Below are 21,924 nucleotides of genomic sequence, written 5' to 3' on the forward strand. Positions count from 1 at the left end.
GCATTACCTGGTAAAATGCAAAAATGTGGCCAACATTACTGCACAAAATGAGTCCTGTGTGTGCTACTTGTGTATAAATACCGTTCATAAAGAGCAGAGTTTGAAGGGAAACTTGCATCATCTGTCCCAGACTTCCAAACCATGAAATTGCCACGAAATTTTCTGTCCAGACGCTCATGTTCAAATGAGTTGAGGGCAACACACACACCGTTTGCTTGGTCTCCGTTGTGGTGCAGGAAATCAAATCCCCCAGACATCCAACTTATTGAAAAAAAGTCAATTCTGCACTGGTTTATTAAAAACTTTTGGTCACATGGACCTTTCTGAAGACATATCAATCATAAAGTGACATAAGTATTAAATACAGCCAACAAAACTGCTGAAAACACCCTCTCATGTCAGTAGTATAATTCTACAACCTCACATTCAAATACGCTGAGTGAAAATATAAACGCAGCATGTGATATTTCATTAAATTCTATGCTGTTGTTTCATCACAGGGGAATAACTATTTGTTTTTCTGGCACACAGCATCTCCACACCAGAATGGATGTCATGAAAGTGGTTTAAAGTCATAATCACTTTAAACCACTCAATGTAAATACTGTATACTGACTTTTAATACAATCAGTATTTCTATAGATTTTAATTTCAGAGTATATACACTAACTTTTAATGTAAAGGTTACTAATCTGCTTGTTTTGTCTTGTTGTTGTTGTATGTAAGCTGTTGAATACTTGATCTTCCCTCAGGATTAATAAAGTATCCAACTGTCTGTCTGTCTGTCTGTCTATCAAAATTATTGGGCAATTTTGGTAGAATTTAGTTTTGTTAGTTTTTCTTGTAAACAATAAACAAAAAAAACATAATTTGTATTTGTTTGTGTCTGTCTAATGCAGCCACAGCATTTGAAACAAATATTTCCGAATATTTGAGATTGTGTAAAATTATAAGGGTGTCCGAAAACTTTTTCCCACCGCTGTACTACGAGTCAGTGAGGTCGTTGATGCTGCTTGTTGAACGTCTGACAATTTGTCCTGAAGGACTCGGTGAAGCTGGGGGACATTTTTTGCCAGACGCGTCCATCTGCAGCTGCCTGAAATGACTTCTCAGAGAAGTGGTGGAGTTGTGTCAACATCCAGCAGCCAACAGCCCCTTCGTCTTTCTCTTGTCATCTGCGGCGTCGTGTCATTTGAATAAAGCTGCATTTTAAGGAGGCTTTTTATAGTCGCTGGTTTAAAAAGTGTCTTTGTTCTGGTCACATTATCTGATTGTTGTTCTTTAACCGTCGTGTCGTCCTGCGGGTCAAAACTGACCCTTTTTAAAGTTTGAAAATGTGGGAAAAAAATCTATTTTCACAGTGAAACTTCTGATGTCCACATTTTCAACATTTTTGGGAAATCTTTGAACATTTTTTTGCTGGAAAAAAAAAAGAAATGTTAAAAATGTTTCTTAACAACATTCACATAAATTTTTTAAAATAATTATATTATATTAATTTTTTTTTTATTTTTATGTGAATGTTCTTAAAGAAAATATTAGAAGTTTTACCGAAATATATGGAATCACTTTAGATTTTTTTAGAAATTTTTTTTGGAAGATTTTTATTCATTTTTTGAAAATATTTACAGGAATTTTCTTGCCAAATTTGGGGGATTTTTTTTTTTTTTTAAATAAAACTTTTAAGGGAAACTTTGAAGGAATTATTGGAATTTTCTCCCTGAAGGTTTTGCAAATTTTCAGAAATTTGGGGAATTTTTTGCTGAATTTGGGGAATTTTTTTAGACAAGGAAACCATATTTTTGGGGCCCGTAAATGAGGACAACAGGAAGGTTAAAGCCACACCTGAGTGAGTTATGTCAATTTTCTAGAGAATTTCCACACTGCATTTATATTTTATGCACATTATCAGGACGATTAAACCAACTCAGCAGACATATTTATATGTAGCAGCAATGTGAACAGTATTTGCACTTCATGGTTGATATGTCTTCACAACTTTGTCCTTTTATTAAGTCAGTGCAGATGGTGATGTGTGTGTGCAGGACTTCAATAAGTCAGACACTCCTGTTCCCCAGAAGAGGGTTTATGTCCACATTTTGGCAGCACAGCATTCCCATCAGCCTTAGCTGTGCTCTGATGGTCTGTGCTCGTGCATATTTACAGGCTAATCTAAGATGGTGAACAACGTTATATCTGCTTAGCATCGTCACTGTGAGCACGCTGATGTTGGAATTAATTTCAAAGCATCACCGTACCAAACTAGACTAGCCTTGTTTGTACACTAACAAATTATTCTTTGCTAAATTCACAAAGGGTTACAGACAGTGAACTCTTGAAATATGTTTTTTTCTGAAACTGCAGTGAAAGAAACCCCTATTACAAGACTGTGATGAGTCACAGAAAGTGTTTGAACAGCTGCTAACCATGAGGTGACTTAAAGTTCTCTTTTTATGATGCCTTGAAGACAACTCCAGTTTTGGTGTAAGAAGTTGTAAACACACACGAAGCTAGAAATAACAATAAAAATACAAAAGAAGCTCAAACACTGCAAATGACAGAAACTTCCCAACATCGCAGATATCTACCATGACAAATACGTCCACCATGTTTGCGAGAAGGGTTTATGAACTGACAACAGTAGCGTGTGTTCGTGTTGTGTCTGTAGAGTAAGAAGCAGTCTGTGCAGAGCTGAGTGGCGTTATTAGAATTCCTGTCACAGTCTGAGCCTTTACTGGGCAGAGGTAGAGAGACAGAGATGGAGGATGAAGGTGTGAGAGAGAGAGGAGGGAGATTGAAAGGAGAGAGAGTGAGATGTGAGGTGAAGGAGTGCAGAGTGGAGAGTGAGGAGATGGAGAACAGAGGACAAGCAGTGAAGGTATTGATTCAGATCTCACTCCGGTGAATCACATCACAGACTAATTCGCTGACCGAAGACTGTGACAGGAGCGGGGATGTAAGATCACCTTACTGTGATAGATCTGATCACACTGAGCCGCCACTTTACTGGACTGTCATAGTCTTAAAACAACTCTTCTCACTTTATTTTTCTTGTAAAATTTCTGTGTAGTCAGTTTCCCTTTGGTTCTCTCCACACACTTTGATTCAAACTCCTTCAACCTGCAATTACATGTTGTTTTAAAAAGAAATCACCAAAATTACACCATTTGTCAGAACACAAAAGGAACAGAAAGAACTGCTGGATTTTCAACTCTGTGACAGTCTTTGAACTAATTATCCATGACATGGTATGTTGTCGGGAAACTTTAGCAAATTTAGGCATTAAATCTTCAGATTTTATCAAAATCACTTTGGGTCAATATATAATTGAGGGACTTTTGAAGTCCATGGGATATATCTTGCATACATTTTTATCAAAAGTAAATAAAATAATGCTTTTTATGTTCATTATGATCTTGTCTTTACAAATTCCATAATTATTTATTATGGAAACAATCACTTATTCATAAAAAATGACTGGATATCGCTAAAATGTCAACTAAATAACCGTCCCAATTCAATAACAGCCACCTTCTAATTAGCTAAACAATAATAAAATGAGTTCATTCAAAATTAGTTTTGATTGTGTTCTTTTTATTAAGTTGAGATAATCATGACAGATATTTCTTTTTTGGCAATATATCAAATTTTATATAGAAAATAACAAATAGTGTCTATGTCCCAGAAATCACTTTCCACTAAGTTCCCCATTACAAAAACACCTCTCCAGGAAGTGTGTTAATTCCAGATCACATGACCTGCTCCACATGATGTCATTTCCTCCTGAAGAAAAGACTGGCCAGACTCCAAGGCTTTCTCAGTTATTTAATATAAAGTAGTCAACAGGTTTACTACAACATCTTTATAAATAACTTTCAATTTTCATTTTACTCAATTGTATAAATAATATTTAGAAGAATCTTTCTGACAAAATGCCATGTGGTGTTTGGTTGTGTTGAATTTAGGCCTGAAAACAGCAAAATGTCAACTATGATACAAAAAGTACCACAATTATATATTGACCCATGTAGTGAAATATTTATACTATGTACAGTCACTATTGTTTCTTTCAGTACTGTACATGTTGATTTTTTTTTCTAAAATAAACTTTTGTTTTTCTGTTTTTTATGATTTATGGCATCCTGCACTGAGAATCCCACACAGAGAACATATTTTAGTCTACTTAAATAGACGCTTGCTTTCTTGTGTTGTATCTGCTCTCAAATGTAAGTTGCTTTGGATAAAAGCATCTGCTAAATTAAATTGTAGAGTTGTACTTCTACCCATGGTTGTGGTGTTTCCATTGAGTTTCCAGACTTTCTATTGCAAAGAAATATAAAGATATAGAAAGAAATGAGTGAACAGAGAGTAAAAATCTGACAGTAGCAGAAAACACCCAGAAACTGGTTGGGTTCAGAAGGTTAAAACAAACTGTAAAAAAAAAAAAAAAAAATGTTGATGCTTCCAATACTTAAAGAAAACACTAAAACTACCAACAAATTGATCTTACTAGTAAGTATTCGTTGTATTTCCTGACCCTGATATAAAAACAAGTCAGTGAAAGCACCATCCCTGCTAAAGGACCAGCAGATAAATCTGAGAGACCAATAAATCAGAAGCAGGTCACAAAAGAAGGAAAACAACTTAAATAGTACATTTTTAGGCTACTGCTTCTCTAATCTTTGTTACTTTTTCCTGGATAGATTCACCTCCTCCGGCCTCTAAAGTTACTGAGTGTGTGAGAGAAAAACACTCGTTGGTTTATCGGTTCACTGCTTCTGGACAGGAAACATGTAATGAAGGGTTCTCAGTAGGAAGTGCTTCTGTTCAAGAGGTCACACATGAACAAGTCTGGAAACAGCTGCATCCAACATGTATTAATCCACAGTTTAAAAAAATAGAAAAATAAAAATACACTTTTTCCCCCTGTTTGAGCAACGTGTGCTTAAACTCACAGTGCCCAGCAGTTTTTCTAAAATAATAAGCTTTTATTAAAAATAAATCTGTACATGGAATTTGTTTTGTAAAAGAATAATGTCTCTACTAAAATCTAAAAATATGCTGAGGTTAATTGATTATTCTAAATTTGTCCATAGGTGTGAGTGCGAGTGTGATTGTTTGTCCTGTTTTAATTTACTGTAGCGTTTTGAAGTTATTTTATTGTTTTTTACTGTGAAGTACTTTGGTCTCCCTTTGGGCTGTTGTAAAGGGCTATAGAAATAAACTCTGACTGGTTGATTTACTTGTTTGCTTGTTTGAGGAACAGGAAGAAAGGAACACGAACACACCCTAATTTTGGCCTTTTGATGGGATTTGCGAACAGTTAAGACACATATTTAATGCCAGTATTTTCCTGAAATGCAACATTCTTGAGCAATAAGATCTGGAACACACGGTTTTGAAGGAATGTTATCTCATTAAAAAAAAAACAAATACATTTACCAGTCAGAAACTGCAAAAGAGAAAGAATAACTGGATTTTAAACTTCATATTTCTGCTTTAAATTGTTATGTGTGACATGTGATTCTGTGTGTAAAATTAACCAAATCCAAGATTGTCATTGTGATATTTAACATAAAGTAGTGTGTGAGTTAAGTGTGGATTTATCTCATGTCAACAGGTTTACTACAGTATCTTTAGCAATAACTTTCAATTTCAGTTTTACTCAGTTGTATATATAATATTTAGAAGAATTTGTTTCTAAAAGTGCCATGTGGTGTTTGGTTATAGGCGGCCATGTTGATTTTAGGTTTGAAAACAGCAAAAAATGTCAACTATGATATAAAAAGTCCCGTGATTATACACTGACCCATATCCTGTTGTATTGTTGAGCATTTTGTAATAAATATCGTGAACTTTTATACACCTGTCTGCTGTGTCTTTGCTGCTCTACATCTGAGTCTCAGCCCTCGGCCTCATAACAGTAGCACATAATTACAAATAATAACCCCATGTTATTGATAATATGACACAATTATTTCATTATTTTTCAGAATAACAAGAGGTAGAGGCCTGGAAGCAGCTAATTGTATCTAGGCAAGATTTAGTTGAGTTTATGTGATTAAAAAAATAAAACCAAATGAGGGACTACATTTGACCCACTCCTCTAAACATCCTTCCCTTGATGCCGTTTACTTCCTCCACTGGTGTCACTGCGTTACATAACGGGTCACTTTACTTCCTCTTCAATGTCCAGACACCGTCCGAGTCTCAAGGGTCACATCCCAACCAGCTCCTGACAGCATTTTTACATGCAAGAGATTTATGCCCCCTTTTAGATTTCCATCCCTGGTGCACAATCTGAGGATCCCTGGGAATCTTGCAGCATTAAATCTCATCTACAGTCTGAACGACGAGCTCCTAAACTGTTCATATTTCTTATATGACCAGAAAATACGTGCGTGATTGGCATTCATATGCCCACACAGTCTGCAGTGCTGCCGTTGCTGCGCTCCCAGATGTTTACTTTTTCTGTGGGGTCCAGTAAGAAAGGCAAATAAACTTCTTCCAGCAAGTGTTTTGCATTCAACACATGGACCACCGATCCCCCGTCACCAGTTTAATATTCAATCCTGAATCCCATTTCGATCTCACAGAGAATGAATTTCTTCCATTACATTTTTATAAACATCATAAACAATCTTTGAGCTGGTTTGTTTGTGCACCTGTCAAATGATCTCTCAATAACCGTGTTACCTTCTGCTGACATGAAGGTTTTATTTTCTGGATTCCTGTTTTCTTATTCTGATTTTCTACTTTTTTTTTTTTTTTTTTTTTTTTTATACATGTAAACCCAAAAGGTAGAGTTTTTTGTCCATTTTCCTCTGTCTGGATTTTCAACCCTGTGGAGAAGTGAGGGACCAGCAGCAGACTGACAAACATCTCAAACACTTTTGTGCTCTTTTTCTAGAGAAGGGAAAAACAATCTGTAACAGTGGATCTGGAACAGACAGCGCAAGTACACAAACAGCAGGAAACACGGGAACAACACAAGATGAGTTTGACTCAGACGACGCACACGAAGTGAAGTTTACAAAAAGAACAAACGAGTTGTTCAGACTCACCGTCTTCCTTGCATTCCTCCGGCGGCTTCGCTTTCTTCGCGAGTCGAGGATCGAGCCACGATGTAGTTTTGGTGTTGTGACTGAGGGAGAGGAAGATGAAGGCGATAAGAAGAGGAAGAGGTGCAACCGGAGGTCAGAGACAGACGGACGGAGACGACAACAGCAAAGCAACACTAATGACCTGTGGGTGTGTGTGTGTGTGTCTGCTGTGTGCACTGGCAAAGAGAAACAAGGGGATTTCTAAGGTAAACTAAATGGCCATTAATCCACTAATTAGCCCTCAGCCACTAATTAGTAAAGGTGAGAGCAGAGGGCGACTGTTAGTGTGTGTGTGTGTGTGTGTGTGTGTCTGTGTGTGTGTCTGTGTTTGTGTATCCCGCCTGATTAGCAGAACAAAGTTACAACAATTATTTAACACATAAGGCAGAGCTAGAAAGTTTACACACAGTCATACATAAACCACAACTTTAAAGTGTCTTAGGTGAATTTCACTGGACTTGGTTCAAGTATTTTTATCACATTTATACTGTAAATAAAACATCTTAACCCCTGTGACATGGACAGTGACAAAAGATAAAAGACCTTTTTTAACTACAAACAACACTGTGCAGAAAAAAATGTTAGAAAAACAGCAGAAACAGCAAAAACTGAAGATTTTAAAATAACACACATCTGTAAAATAAAGACATTATTAGATGATTAAAATACAGTAAAAAACATTTTATAGTCACAGGTTGCATTATTATCCTGTTTACTGTTGAAAATGTTTTGTACAGCTTTTTCTGTGATTTTACCACAAGTTATTAACAAAATGGGAAAATCTGTAATATAACAGTTAAAAAATGATTTCGAATTTTTCAGTCCTTAATATACATAACTCATTTTTCTAGTAACAGAAAATATTTGGAAATTAATGACTGTTTTGCTGAATAAAATACAAAAAAGCACAATTTTACAGTTAAACATTGAAAAGAACAAAATTTAATTTGCAAAAATACAAGTTTTGTTTGTTTTCAGTCAACATGTAAATTCAGATTTTTTTTCTGTGCTATTCTATGCTTTCTCCATTATTAGCTATTATCTGTTATCTAACAAAACTGGAAAAATCTGCAAAATAACAGTTTACTTTTACTTGTGAAATTTGCTATTTCTTTAACAAATTTTATTATTCATTAATATTATTTACCGTTCAATCCTTAATATATATATATTTTTAAATAACGGTAAATGTCGGCAAAATATTTACGTTTTCTTCTGATTTAAATAGAGTAAAAACAATACAATTTTCCATTGGAACTTTGGGGAAAAAAGCAGTTTGTAAAAATACAGATTTTGATGTTAAACTGTAAATTTACAGGTTTTTGTGATTTTAGTTGATATTATCTGTAATTGAACAAAATAGTGAAAAGCGGTAAACTAACCATTTTTAAAGAATTATTTACCATTTCTCTTAACATTATTTTTTCCTTTAACCTCGTAGGACCTGGCGTCCACACATGTGGACATATTTTTTTCTCAAAAAGAGCGTATTGTTCATAATAATGAAAATAATAACAATAATAATTATAATAACAATAAGAATTATAAATAAAATACCTACAACACTAATACTAACAATATAAATATAATATTAATATAATATTAACATAATAAAATAAATAAAATACCTTATAAATAAATATAATAATTGATATTGTATATTATCTGACTATTATATTTTTTGGTTACTCCCTATCCCGAATAACTAGAAGAAATCTAAAATGCAAGCCCAACCTAAGCTCGGGTCTTAAGAGGTAAAATAACAGCAAGTATGTGTAAAATAATGACTTTTTTTGCTGGTTAAACGAACTTGTGTAATTTAACGGTCAAACTTTGAAAAAGAAGGAAATACCATTCGCACAAATACTGATCTTTAATGTGGACATTACTTACAGTTTTGTCCCATTACACATTATAGATAGATTTTCGGGTTGGTATGTAAATGAATAGTATTTTCTGTGATTATATTCTCTGTATTCTAACAAAACCTGGAAAAACTGTTTTACTGTGCAGATGAGTAATTAGTAAGAGGTGTTCTCTTACTCTATGAAGTAAACTTCTCCCTTCTCGGTATAAGCCATCTCCCAGTTGTCAGGCAGAGGACCCAGCTCTTCCTCATCTGCGTCTGGGACTTTGGTGGGGGACTTAGGGGGAGACTTGGGGGCCTCCTCTCCTTCGGTCGGGGGCTCGACGGAGGCTGGAGGTTGGCTCGGTGCGTCCACAGCAACCTCCCCAGAGGCATCTGTGCTCTTGTCCTCATGTTCACTGGACTCTGTGGACCACACAACACACACACAAACACACAGTTATTCTCACACACACTCTGTGCACAAATGCAGACCTGAATGCACACTATACACGCCATGCATGATGAGTCAGAGCCGAGCCACTGCAGAGCTATGAACCCCCTGGAGGGAGAGAGAGGGTGGGAGACGAGGGGAGAGATGGAGTCTGAGCACAATGAGATGAGAGGAAAACAACATGGGGATGTCAGAAATTGAGAAACAGAGAAGGACAGAGACTTTAGGGGTCGGAGACTGAGTCAGAAGAACAAGGAAAGGTTTCCAGAGTGAAGAGAAAAGCTGGTGGTATCTAAAGCATGTGAACGAGAAGCACGCGAGTCAGAGAGAAATGCCAAACTGTGAGATTCAGTCACATCCCTGCAACAAAAACCGAGAAACTGAGAAAAACAAAGAGACAAAAATGTCAGACAGAGGTTGAATTATTAGCATATCTGTCAATTATTCTGAATTCTAACAGAAAACGAGAGAAGAAAGTCATCGTCTGACTAAAAGTGGTCAGCAAATCTTTGAGCATCAATTCTATGGTGAATTTTACCGACTGGAGCAGGGAGTAACGTTGTCTAGACACTTTAAAATCAGATTTATAGTTTGAGGAGAATGTGTAAAAAATAATAGAGGGATTACTGCAGATCTTTCAGTTACAGTTTCAGAAAAAAAACAAACACACAGCAGCGAGAGAATAAAGTGGAAAAAATATGAGATGCTCAACAGCTCAGACTACAAAGAGAAGGAAGAGGCGAGGGCAGCAGGGACGAGACCACAGAGATGGAGAAAAAGCAAGAGGTCAGAAGGAAGAGGATGGCAGAGGAGAGGAAGAGAGAGAAGAGGAGAGTTTGGGCTATTAATAGAAACAAGGACAAAGGCCAGTGGTGGGAAGGCAGCAGGACAGACAGAGAAATGTGAGGACAGACAGGAGCTGGAGTCAAAATGAGACGCTGGCTGGTGGTGGTGATAATAGTGGAGACATTAAGGTGCCCTTGTGCTTTCTGTCACATAAAGTTATTGAGAACCTGAGCAGTTCACACTCACAGACTCAGAGTCTGTAAACGTCTGAAACAACTGGTCAGGGTTCAGTCTGTTGTCGGACTAAAGCAGGAAAGAGATTTTTACCTTCGGGGACAGGTAACAATGACAACTGCTCTGTGACAACTGGTTTGTTTCTCTCCTCCGACTCAATCACACCACTAAAACAGTGACAAATAACCCAGGGGGCGATTCAGGCTTTCAAACCAGATTTTTTCCTCTCCTAAATGTGACATTACAAATTGTCTTCATGGTCACAGCACTTATGAAACAATCTCATTTCAGATGAAAAATGAGGTGTAAAGACATCAAAAATGCTTATCCCCGTCGTCCCACGGTACCTGGTGTGATGGCCACCCCGTTGCCATTGACGACCGGGCTCTCCTCTTCCTCCTCCTCGGGCGGCTCCAGGCTGGCGCGCTGCTCCATGTTGCTGACTGACTGGTTCCTCTTTCTCTTGCCCTGGGCGCTTGGCCGGGCTCCGGGCAGCAGGGCCTCACTCACATTCAGAGGAGGTGCTGCCGGGGACGGCTCCGCTGGAGGTTTCGGCGTGCCGTAGAAGTTATCTGAGGGCAGAGAGGCACAGCGGCGTTTGTGTTAGAGGCCACATGTACGACTAGAAGGGGGATCTCAGGTGATGTGCCGCACACAGCGTCTGGCAGGCGGGGCGGAGGTCGGCCGCTCACAGGCAGCTGTGGCTTAGAACAGATGATTGCCTTTCAAAATGCTAGACTGAGCCGTCAGAGCAGAGAGACTTTAGCCTGTGTGTGTGCCTGGTAACTAATCATGTCTGATAAGGCCGATACATTCGGTGCATTTACTTCCTGGCTGGTGTTTCAGGAAGAAACTTAGCGGTTGCATTTAGTCGAGGCCTCCTTACAGATGTGCCTCCATGAAAAGATGACTGGATCCATAATCTTGACCTTTTTTTTAGCACTTGACACTCTGATCCCCAAAACCAGCCAGAGGGTTTAAAGGGCATGTTACCATGTTAAAAATCACCAAAATTACATCATTTATCAGAGCCAGAAAAATAAAAACTTGTCAGATTTTCAACTTTTAAACAATCCTTGAACTCTGTGTCCCATCTGCAAAATTAACCAAATCTAAGCTAAATGATGTAGTATATTAAAAATTAGCAAAAATATATTGCTTACTTCAATCAAAATTGCACAAAAAAGAAAAAATTCTGCATTTCTTGTCATGACTGAGAAGTCATTAACGACTAAGCTGTGACTAACAGTCACATGGCAAAAATTTGGGAATTTTTCAGCTGAACTGAGCTGAACTGCAGGATGTGTTTACACAGAGCAGACAGAGGACAAGTATGGAAACTAATTAAAACATCGTCAAACATCTATTGTGTCTAAGGTCATTATTTTTTTCTCCAGTATTAGTAATGCTCAGAGAAAAATGTTACAAGTGTTGATTCCAGGGTTGTCAATTTGTGAAATAAAATACAAACAAATTCAACTTTCTCTTTCTATATTTTTAGGATTTCTGACATTATATAGCTGTGCACGGAAGACATTTCCGAGTTCTCTCTCCTTCTAGACATGGTTGTACCATTTCTATAGAAGTGCAGGACTTTATATTGCAGTGAAAAATTAGTCAACACTAAATAAAAATGTGAAAGAAACAAAAACACACAAAGTCACACAAGTTCTTTTACTTTCAATCAAATCCACATTGAGAAAAAGTAAATCTTATTTTTCATAATACTTTTTTGTGTTAACACCTTAAGTTGAAGGTTATTTTCCTATATTTCAACCTGAATTTTTATTTTTATTTTATCAGTAATCGCAGCAAAACAGTAATTACAAAATGAACAACCTTGGGCTCCGTGGATTAGAGACATTTGGGAGAATTTTATAATACAACAAGATCAGAAGAGCAGAATGAGAGTTTTTTTTAAAAATAATTGCATATTTACTTCTGTCGAATGAAAGCTGTAAATTAGTGAGTGAACCTTCTAACAATAAGGAGTGACACTGAGGCTAATGAACATGTTCTATAAAAATGCTCAACAACAGAAACGAAGCACAACAAATGCTGCATCCATTTTAGTTATAGCGTCACTAGACAGCCCCCTCATTGGATCTATAAAAAATGGCGGCGGTTGTGTTTTTATACCAGACACCAGCCTGGTCCCAGCGCTGGGACCTGCAGGGTGGAACAGGTTAACTACAACTTTTGCATTGCTGAAGTGCTAAATTAGCCGACTCACTAGTTTGACGACTCTCAAAACCCAAACCAGCTGTCGGTTGGTCTTAATTAAGCTGAGTCTTCATAAGCTACAACTGTTGCTCTGGACAGACACGGGGAAGTATGTTTGAAGAGTGATTAGTGGAGGAAAGAACATCGGAGTTAAAGTTGAGGCGGGTGTTAATAATAGCCACTAGTCTCCTCAGCAGCAGGCGGCATCCTTAATGTGTTGGGGGGAGATTTCAGCGTGCCCTAAAATGCAGAAGTCCAAATATAAATACGCCCCCAAGGAAACACCATGTCCCTTTTTAAGATAAAATAATGTTTGGTAGTTAAGGAAACCGTCACTGTGCTTTCTCCGATTAATGATGCACACAAACCTATTTAGGAACGTAATGGTAGCCCTGCCTCTCTATACGTCTGAGCTGGTATTTGTGTTTAGTTTGTACATGCATAGTATTTTACTAAGGTGTTAAACCCTCAGAACCCTCGAGTAGCTCCTGTGTCAATTTTAATCACTGTTGGCTCATTTTTCACTGCAATATTAAATCCTACACCTTTATGGAAACCGCAAAACCATGGTATATAGAAAGAGAACAAATGTACAGAATGACAAACATATAAGGCCATAAATCATAAAAAAGAAAGAAAAAAGAAAGTACAGCATTGGAGGGAGGGAGGGAGGAATAGTGACTCTACATACTATAGATATTAAAGTATTTTATCTACATTTAGCTGTATTTGTTTGTATAAGTCTCTTATCTGCTGTGTGTCAGTGAACACGTCACTCCAGATGCTATTTTTGTATTATAGTATTACTCAGTCTACTCCATCCTTGTATTTACTAATTACACCTTTACCTCTGTTGTTTTTCACTTTGCTCTTTATATGTACCACCACAATTATAATGCACTTTTAATATTTAGTTCTATTTTGTCAGTATGCCTAGATTTTTATTATAGTTATTAGATGCCTGCATCCATCCATCCATCCATCCATCCATCCATCCATCCATCCATCCATCCATCCATCCATCCATCCATCCATCCATCCATCCATCCATCCATCCATCCATCCATCCATCCATCCTCAGTAAAGGTCTCGCAAGCTTACAGCCACAAATTTGGACTTGGATGAAATTTTCAGGGAAGGTCAGAAATGACACAAGGACCAAGTGATTAGATTTTGGCAGTGATGCGGCTTATAGTCTGGATCCACGGATTTGTTGAAGAGTTCTGTATCATTGCAATATAACGTCACAGCGTCACTGTAACCATGACAACAAGTGAACACATGATTGTGATCCTAATACAAATCCGCCACTGCGGACTTTTCGGGACTTATGGGAGTGTTTCTGAGTCCCACCAATTCCCGCTGCCCGCTACATATTTAGGTCACGTGAGTCGGTATCAGTACATAACGTACACATGCATAACACACACCTGTGTTCAGTGCAAGGTCATTTAGTTTGTGGGTGCATCTATAGTAAATGGACACATTCTATGGTGCCGTGATTTCTGCCACAACTTTTGTCAAGAAATGATATGACTGAGCAGCCTTGGCAGAGTACTGCGCTCTCTGAGTGCTTTTCTTATTTTTTATTGGGCACCACAGGGCTGCAGCAAACTTCCACCGAACACTAAACTCTAACTTTGACCACTGTGCCCGCCTTTTCCGCATTTCTGTCTCCATTTCTATATTTCATTTCATTAGCATTTAAAGGATTTTATACTGTTTTCTCTATTTTTTAGTATCTTTACTGGATTTTCTAAACCACGCTGATTTGTCTTTGTGTATTAACTGTACAAATACACTGAATAAAATGACAGCGGATATGATATTCTTTTATCTAGATTATATGACATATCGGTGTCCCATTGAAGACAGTGTCCCCAGTCTTTTCAATAAATCTTACTGTGTGGGTGAGCTTAGCAGGTGGAAACAGGTGCAGTTTCTTGATAAAATGGTTACCAGAGCCGCACAGAACCACCTGATCTGTATAAACACAACCTCAGCTGCCACTTTCCTCCCATGTTTGCGCAAGCAGCTCTTTTTGGACTCCAAATTTCAGAGGCTCAAGCTCAAGATTAAAAGCACATCACAAAAATAGCATTAAGTGTCTGTCATTACATACACGCTGTAATGTCAGCGCTGGCATAAAAGCGACGCAAAACGAAGCGAAAAGGACAACAGACAAAGGTCCTATGTTAATCTTTCTGCGGATGAAAACATTCTGTCACAATGTTCTGCTGTGAAACCTTGAGTTCTGGACGTCGTGTGAGTTTTTTTCTTTGACAGGTAGGGCCAATCCCCAGTCCACATCCAACTCACTGTGAATTTCATGGTGCCACAGGACACCTCAAGAGGTCCAATGTCCATGTGGTGATCAGTTTAGAGCTGGAGACCCACACAATATTTGACATTTTAATGTTGTGTCCGATTGCATATTTGCTCTTAAAATGTAATACGATTATTTTTTATTCAAAAGCTAAACAAGACCCTTAATAGACGAAAGGCATTTTTGTGTATGTAGAGCATATATAGATATAGATTAAATATTAAAAGTTAGTCACAGATGTCTTATTTTATGGCCCCTCAAAGAGGAGAGTGTTGGGGTTTCACAGCGAGAGGAATCTGGCTCTGAGAGGAAAACAACATCAGAGAGAAGAAGGAAGCAAACAGCAACAAATGACAAAATGAGAATCTGCAGAAAAGAGTCCACAGACATCACTTTTCTTTCATCACAGCAGGAGGCCGATGGATATTAGGAGCAGCTCTATTGCAGCCACCACTTCCTCAATGAGCACACTTAGCCTGCTGCTCACCAGACAGAATCATCATATCCTGTCAAAAGTATTAATGCGCGCATATGTAAACAAAGACATGAGAATAAAAACTGCACAGGAAGCCAGCACCCACCTGAGAAAGCTTCAAGACATCCTGAAGCGACGCTTTAGAGAATACAAAACACGCTGAGATAAGTCTAGGCCTGGTTTCCTACTTGTGTACTGCGCTGGTTTTAAAAACAACATGTTCTCGTGATTGTGAGATGCTTGAGACGCCTGAAGGCATCCTGGCTTTTGTACAGTTCAATATCCACCTTCAGCTGTGAGTCATCTCACATCAGCACATACGTAAGCCCTTATGTGCACCCAGCCTTGCACACACTGACATGTAATACAGTTGCTTTGAAGAGTCTGCTTGTGGTCTCCTTCACTGCCTTCTAGTGAAGAAGATCTTTTTAGACTTATGGATAATTCGCAATTTAAAAGTTTTTTTTTCTCTCTACATAAGCACATTACAAAGCATGATTCAGAACTAGTGTCCTTAAAATTTGATTCCTTTCTCCTATAACTAGGGCTTTAAGATCAATAAAATAAACACACTTAAAGGCATGGTGTTATCCTTTTACACGTTGTAAGCGTCATAAAGAAAAAACACTAGGAGAAGCTGTGCAACAAAACATGCAAATGGAACAATTCAACCTCCAGAAGATGCTTACTGCTGAACGGTTTATTCTTGGGAACAATTGGTTTCAGCATCCAAGAAAACTTGTGCTTTTCCACTGTGTATTCTCATTTCACTTATTTCAGGTGCTGAAACGTGTTTGTCATGTAGTGAGGCCTGTGACTAGAGATGTCTGATATTGCCTTTTTTGCCAATAACCAATATACTGATATTGTCCAACTCTCAATTTCCGATTCCGGTAAATGTGGGATATTTAACTAATTTTAGGTAACATCACATATCTCCTGTTGTGGAATTAACACATCATGCCTAATTTTATTGTGATGCCCCATTGGATGCATTCTCAAATCCAACAAAGCTTTCAAATGTAAACATTGTCTGTGCAAATAAGAAAACTACTTCAACTTAAGTTATGGAAAAATCTTTTTTTTCCTTAATTGTCTCAAATAACAGTTCACATTCTCCCTCCCTCTCTCTCTCTCTCTCTCTCCGTTCCTCTATGAGTAAACGTCGGCAAAATCCAGACAATATTTTATCATTTTTCATGATAGACAAAAAACTTGATAACGACATTGACCGATATTACATTTTTATGCCAATATCGGGGCGATAAAATCGGTGGGCCGATATTGTCGGACATCCCTACCTGTAACTAATGATTATTTTCATCTATGATTAATCCAGTGATTATTTTATCAACACTATTCTTCTGTAGTCAGAACAGTCAATATTGTTGATCAGTGTTTCTCTCACCAAAATATGACAAAGGTCTTGATTTGTCCACAACCCAAAGATACCAAGTTTATTCTCACAGAGGGGTTAAAAAAAAAACAAACTAAAATATTCATATTTAAGAAGCTACTTTTACAGCGTTTTGACTTTTTTTCTTTAAAAATGGCTCAAACTGATTATAAAAATAGCTTACAATTAATTCTAGTCTACAGCTAATTGATTATTCAACTAACTGTTACAGATCAACACGCAGCTACTTTCAGTTGAGAGTTTTTACAAACTTTCCACAGCATGACGGCCTGTTCAAAGTTGAACTAAGTTATTTAAAAGTGTGGGAAAACTCACAGTTGAAGGCATTTCCAAGGAAACGGTGACAGCTTACATTACTGTTGTGACTCCAGCGACAGCAAAACTAAGCACATCATATTTCGATACTTCACACTGCACGAAAACTTTCAACTAATCAAATCATAAATCATTACATAATCAAATTACTTCGATATTTTCCGTCTTTTTGCATTCTTACTTACTGTCTCTCATTCCTCCTTCTCTCTTATTTCAATGTGCATCATAAAATGAGTAGCAGCACCTCCAGTGCAGCCACCCAGAAAGAGACGGCTTCCCCCAGTGGGCATAAGGAAGCTCTGCGTTAAGGGGAACATGCATTGTAGACACGCAAAGACACACATTTTTGGTGCGAATATGTAAAAAGGGGGAACGCACACATGAGCGTACATGTGTCCCTACACACGCACGTTCACACGCATCATTTGTGCGAGCGTGTTCAGCCGCACATGTTCACAAAAATTGCTTCTGGCCAAATGAACCAGCAAATCCCCCATCAGTAGATATATCCCTGACAGTGTAGCAAAGCAGAGATGCACAGACTTGACATGACTTGGAAATGGCATTCGTCCAGCTCTCTCTCTCTCACACACACACACAGACACACAACACACACACACACACACACACACACACACACACACACACACACACACACTGAAATAATCAACCAGCCGTTCAACAACCACAAGTGGAAGCTGTAATGCAGAACACAAATCTGTGCAGAAGGCCCGTCTTGTTTACCTAAGCTGTGAATAAAAGCATCACCTGACACGCCTAATTAATCGAGTAAAGATATGGCACAAGAGGGAAGGTTGCTTTTAGTAACAGCCAAAATAGCTTTACTGAAACATATGTTCCCATGTTTTATTTGCTCCCCAAGCGTCTCACAGATGCAGAATATTTCGCTCACCTTCATAGGTTCCACTCTCTAGCAGGGCTCCACTTTGCTCCAGTTCCATAAAACGCTCCACACTCACAAAATTGTAGTCCACGCCGGGCACCTCCCCCTCTTTAGGCTGCCTGGTGGTACCTGCAGAGAGAGAGAGAAAGGAAGAGGAAGGGAAACAGGGCGAGAGAGAAGAAGAGGTCATTGGAGCCAAATAGGGCCCTTGAGATGAAAAGGCAGGAAGGCAGAGAAAGAGCTCAGAAAAAATGGGGCTGGACAGAAAAAGACGGCAGATTTGAGGCTACAAAGCATATGAGAGGAAGTAGGAAGGGAAATGGAACAGAAGAGGCTGACTGAGGAGTCATCGCTTGTGATAGCCAAATCCATTCACACAATCGCATGTGAGTGACAGTGAGAGACCGAGAGAGAGGGAGAGAGAGAGATCGCAGGAGAGGAGCTCCAACAGCAGACCACCATCACTCAGTCCCTACAAGCCAATCCGGTGCTGTTTTCGTAATGATTGAATCAATATGGCAGTTTTGTCGAGCATAACTCAAACCTCCTTACACTTCACACAATACTGTTCCGATTGGATTATTGTCGAAACAACGGGAATGCAGAGGCACCACATTACCGTGCTGCAATTAGAGCCCTCCTGCATCAGCGCTCTGGAGATCTCCATCAGCGCTGCGGCGTCGAGGCTCGGCTCTGTGATGGCAGCGATGGGAGTTTTCAGTTTAATGAGGTGCTATGTTTGTGCCTCTGCCAAGTGGACTTGCGGCTCGGGCTCAGTGAAGTCTGCTGGTGTTGATCCCCGCTCTCCATCGATCATGCCTGAAAACAGTCACTGGTCTGGCATAGAGAGGGGAGGCCGCTCACTGAGCCTTTACCTTTTGACTCAGGCCCGCATGGTAACAGATAAGTCCGACTGATCAGCGCCGAGCAGTTGCCAGAAAAGTGTAAGATCTGTGTTCCAAGTGTGGAAAGGGTGATCAGATGGAAAAAAAGGTGCTCAGGTATGAATGGAGGGTATAAAGCTGGCATCATAGCAGAAGTGTGAGCTGTGGGAGATTAAAACAGTAGGTGGCAGATGTGCTGTGGACTCATACACTGAGTGAGTGGGGATTGCAGCATCCTCTAACTCTCCCCAGAGTGTGATATCTTAATCATTAGATCTCTATTGATTGTCTGTCACCACTTTACTCCTGTAGTGCATCCACTGAACATTCCTGACTGTATTTACTTCACCACTGGGAGCAAAGATGGCAGCTTAGCAACGCCTAATGAGCGAGGAGGTGACACTCGGACCATCAGACATCCACCAAGCTTCTATAAAACTGTCCAACATCACAACGCTGTGTACAGACGAGGTGTGATTGTTTGTGCTTATCTCTGTCTGTGTGTGCCTACGTGTGTGTACTTGTTTGTCTTTGTGACTCTAAATGGTGGTAAAGTGCCCACTGTGCCTACAGCGATCATATCTCCAAGCTGATCACAGCTCAGTAGGACACTGTAAATCCACAGCGCCACAGGTATGAGTGGGAGTGTGTGTGTGTGTGTGTGTGAGCGTGCATCTGACTGAGTGTGTCCCATGGTGCACTCTGACTCTGATCAAATCAGATAAACATGATGTGAATAGCTGTAATGCTTATAAAGAACTCTGAACTGCACAACATACTGTTTTTTCAACTGTCAGAGGCTGGTGTTGTTAACAGAAACAAAGAAAGAAATCTGATTGGTTTGTCAGGCTTTAGTCCTGACAAACCAATCAGGTCTTGACACAAATATCAAATGTACAGGTGGCAGGTGAAGTGTATAACATCAAGTATCCTGTTACAATGCAATGTTCTGCTGGGAATCTCTGGGTTCCAGCATTCATTTAGATGCTAATTCAACACATAACCCACATAAACATCGTTAAAGACTAAGGCCACCTCCCCCAGCAGGACAATGAGTCTCACTACTACAAAAAAACACAGGGACGGCTCGAGGAACACGACCAAGAGCTAAGGAGTTGATCCAGTCTCCAAACTCAGATCCCAGTCTTACAGGATACACCAGAACAAACCTAAACATGGAGATCGCACCCCATAATCCACAGGGCCCGAAGGATCTGCTGCCAATGTCCTGGTACCAGACAGCACAGAAACCCCCAGATCTACACTGTCCAGACATGGATATGGATGTTTAAACAGCACAACAAGGACCTACACAGTATTAGGTAGGTGGTTTAATGCTGTGGCTGATCGATGCATATACATAGATATATAGATACACAAACTCTCCATTTTAGTAGTGATACGTATACCCTAGGGCGTGTTCATTCATTGTTTGCACCTAAAGTCCCCATATTGTGCCTCTTTTCAGCAAAGTAATCAAAGTCTTCACAGTGTGTCTTTTAGGTTTCTAGTTCAAAGATGGTTCCTTTGACCAGCCCTAAAACCTTTGGTCTGAACAGGCTGTTTTCCACTAAAAACCAGTGAGATGCTGCTGATTCTGCCCCCTTGAGGAAGAAAACACTCTCTTCATGATATCTGAGCTGCATGACTATTGGTTAGTTGGGTGTCACATGGCACCTGGGTCGAATTCTTACTTGCTTGTGAAGCTGGGAGGCTAAAGGGAATGACAGAAGCAAACATCTTCATGTCTTAACAGCTTGTATTTTACACCTTTAGGTTTATAACCACAAAGCACAATAAAAAACAATTTTCACCATATGTGACCTTTAAGAGAAAACTAAACTGTAAGTGTGTGATGCTCATTTTCCTCAGAACAATCAACAACTGAGCAGCTGCCTCCAAAACTACCATTTTGAACTTCCAACACAAATTATTCACCAATGTGTCCACCTCTATGAAATATGCAAGTTTGTATTTTGTCTAGCCCTTGTATGATGCAACACCACCAAAACCCAACAGCACCAAAACAGATTCTACAGTTCCCATTTTTTCAGTTTTTAGAAGAACTGATAGAACCAGAAGGTAATTTTTCAAGCTGTAATGTTTTGTGATGTAAAGGGCTTTAGTTCATCCTTGAGCCAGACAGATCTCACATGTAAACTGCAGATTATTTGCCAAGTTTAACCATTATAATGTCAAATTAAGTTTTATTGCTGCTGTCATTTTTAAAAGTAACTCAGGGGCCACTTATCTTGCAATTTTAAGAAAGGGATCTTCATCGAAATTTAACTGCCCAAGCACCACTTCTCCACAATGTTTCATGAAATTCAGCCGCGCAGTTTTTGCTTAAACCTGCTTACAGGCAAAGAAACTGACTAAAAACCCTCTAAATTCTGGCGCAGGGCTACAGTGACACAATACAAAGTAGTTGTGTGTTTCCTGGAAGGTTAAATGTGATTGTTAAATCTGTTGATGGTGACGGTCATGACAGTACTTGTCCCTCACACATTTTGTTTCACTGATCTTAAAAATGATCCGTTCCAAGGTTCAAGAGCCTCGATACTCTCCAAACTGTGAGTTTTGTGCTCCTTTACACCTCTGGTAGTTTATACATTTATACATTGGATTGCATTATATCATAAGGTATAATAAATATCTTCCCCACCTCCATGAGTTGACTCATCACTGCTCTGACTCAGTCTATACAGAAACATTTTAAGCTCAGCAAAGATAGCCTATAGTGAGGGGCTGTTTCATCAGATTGCATTATACTGGAAATATTATCAATCATTTTGACCATTTCATAAACATACTGGCTGTGCTCCGTTATCGACAAAAAGAAACACCTGTGTGAAGATGTTTGGCAGATCTGTACAATGAGATCCACTCTATAAAGCACGCTGAGGGTTAAGCTAAAAAATCTCATGTTGAAGACCGTCCGCTACATGTGTGCTGCT

General features: G+C 39.0%; 1 protein-coding gene across 9 annotated transcripts in view; it reads right to left on the reverse strand.

Annotated features, from left to right (window-relative positions):
* The window catches only part of LOC111583624 (membrane-associated guanylate kinase, WW and PDZ domain-containing protein 2-like), a 108,155-nt gene that overhangs the window by 39,365 nt on the left and 46,866 nt on the right, over window positions 1–21,924 (reverse strand). For all 9 annotated transcript variants that reach the window (XM_035958432.2, XM_023292803.3, XM_055008978.1 and 6 more), the window contains exons 3-6: window positions 18,093–18,212; window positions 10,771–10,995; window positions 9,147–9,375; window positions 7,065–7,144 (exon numbers count right to left, since the gene is read on the reverse strand). In XM_035958432.2, coding sequence (XP_035814325.2) covers window positions 7,065–7,144; window positions 9,147–9,375; window positions 10,771–10,995; window positions 18,093–18,212 — 654 coding nt within the window. The remainder of the gene's footprint in view (window positions 1–7,064; window positions 7,145–9,146; window positions 9,376–10,770; window positions 10,996–18,092; window positions 18,213–21,924) is intronic.

This window comes from Amphiprion ocellaris, chromosome 3 (assembly GCF_022539595.1).
Source record: "Amphiprion ocellaris isolate individual 3 ecotype Okinawa chromosome 3, ASM2253959v1, whole genome shotgun sequence".
NCBI lineage: Eukaryota > Metazoa > Chordata > Actinopteri > Pomacentridae > Amphiprion > Amphiprion ocellaris.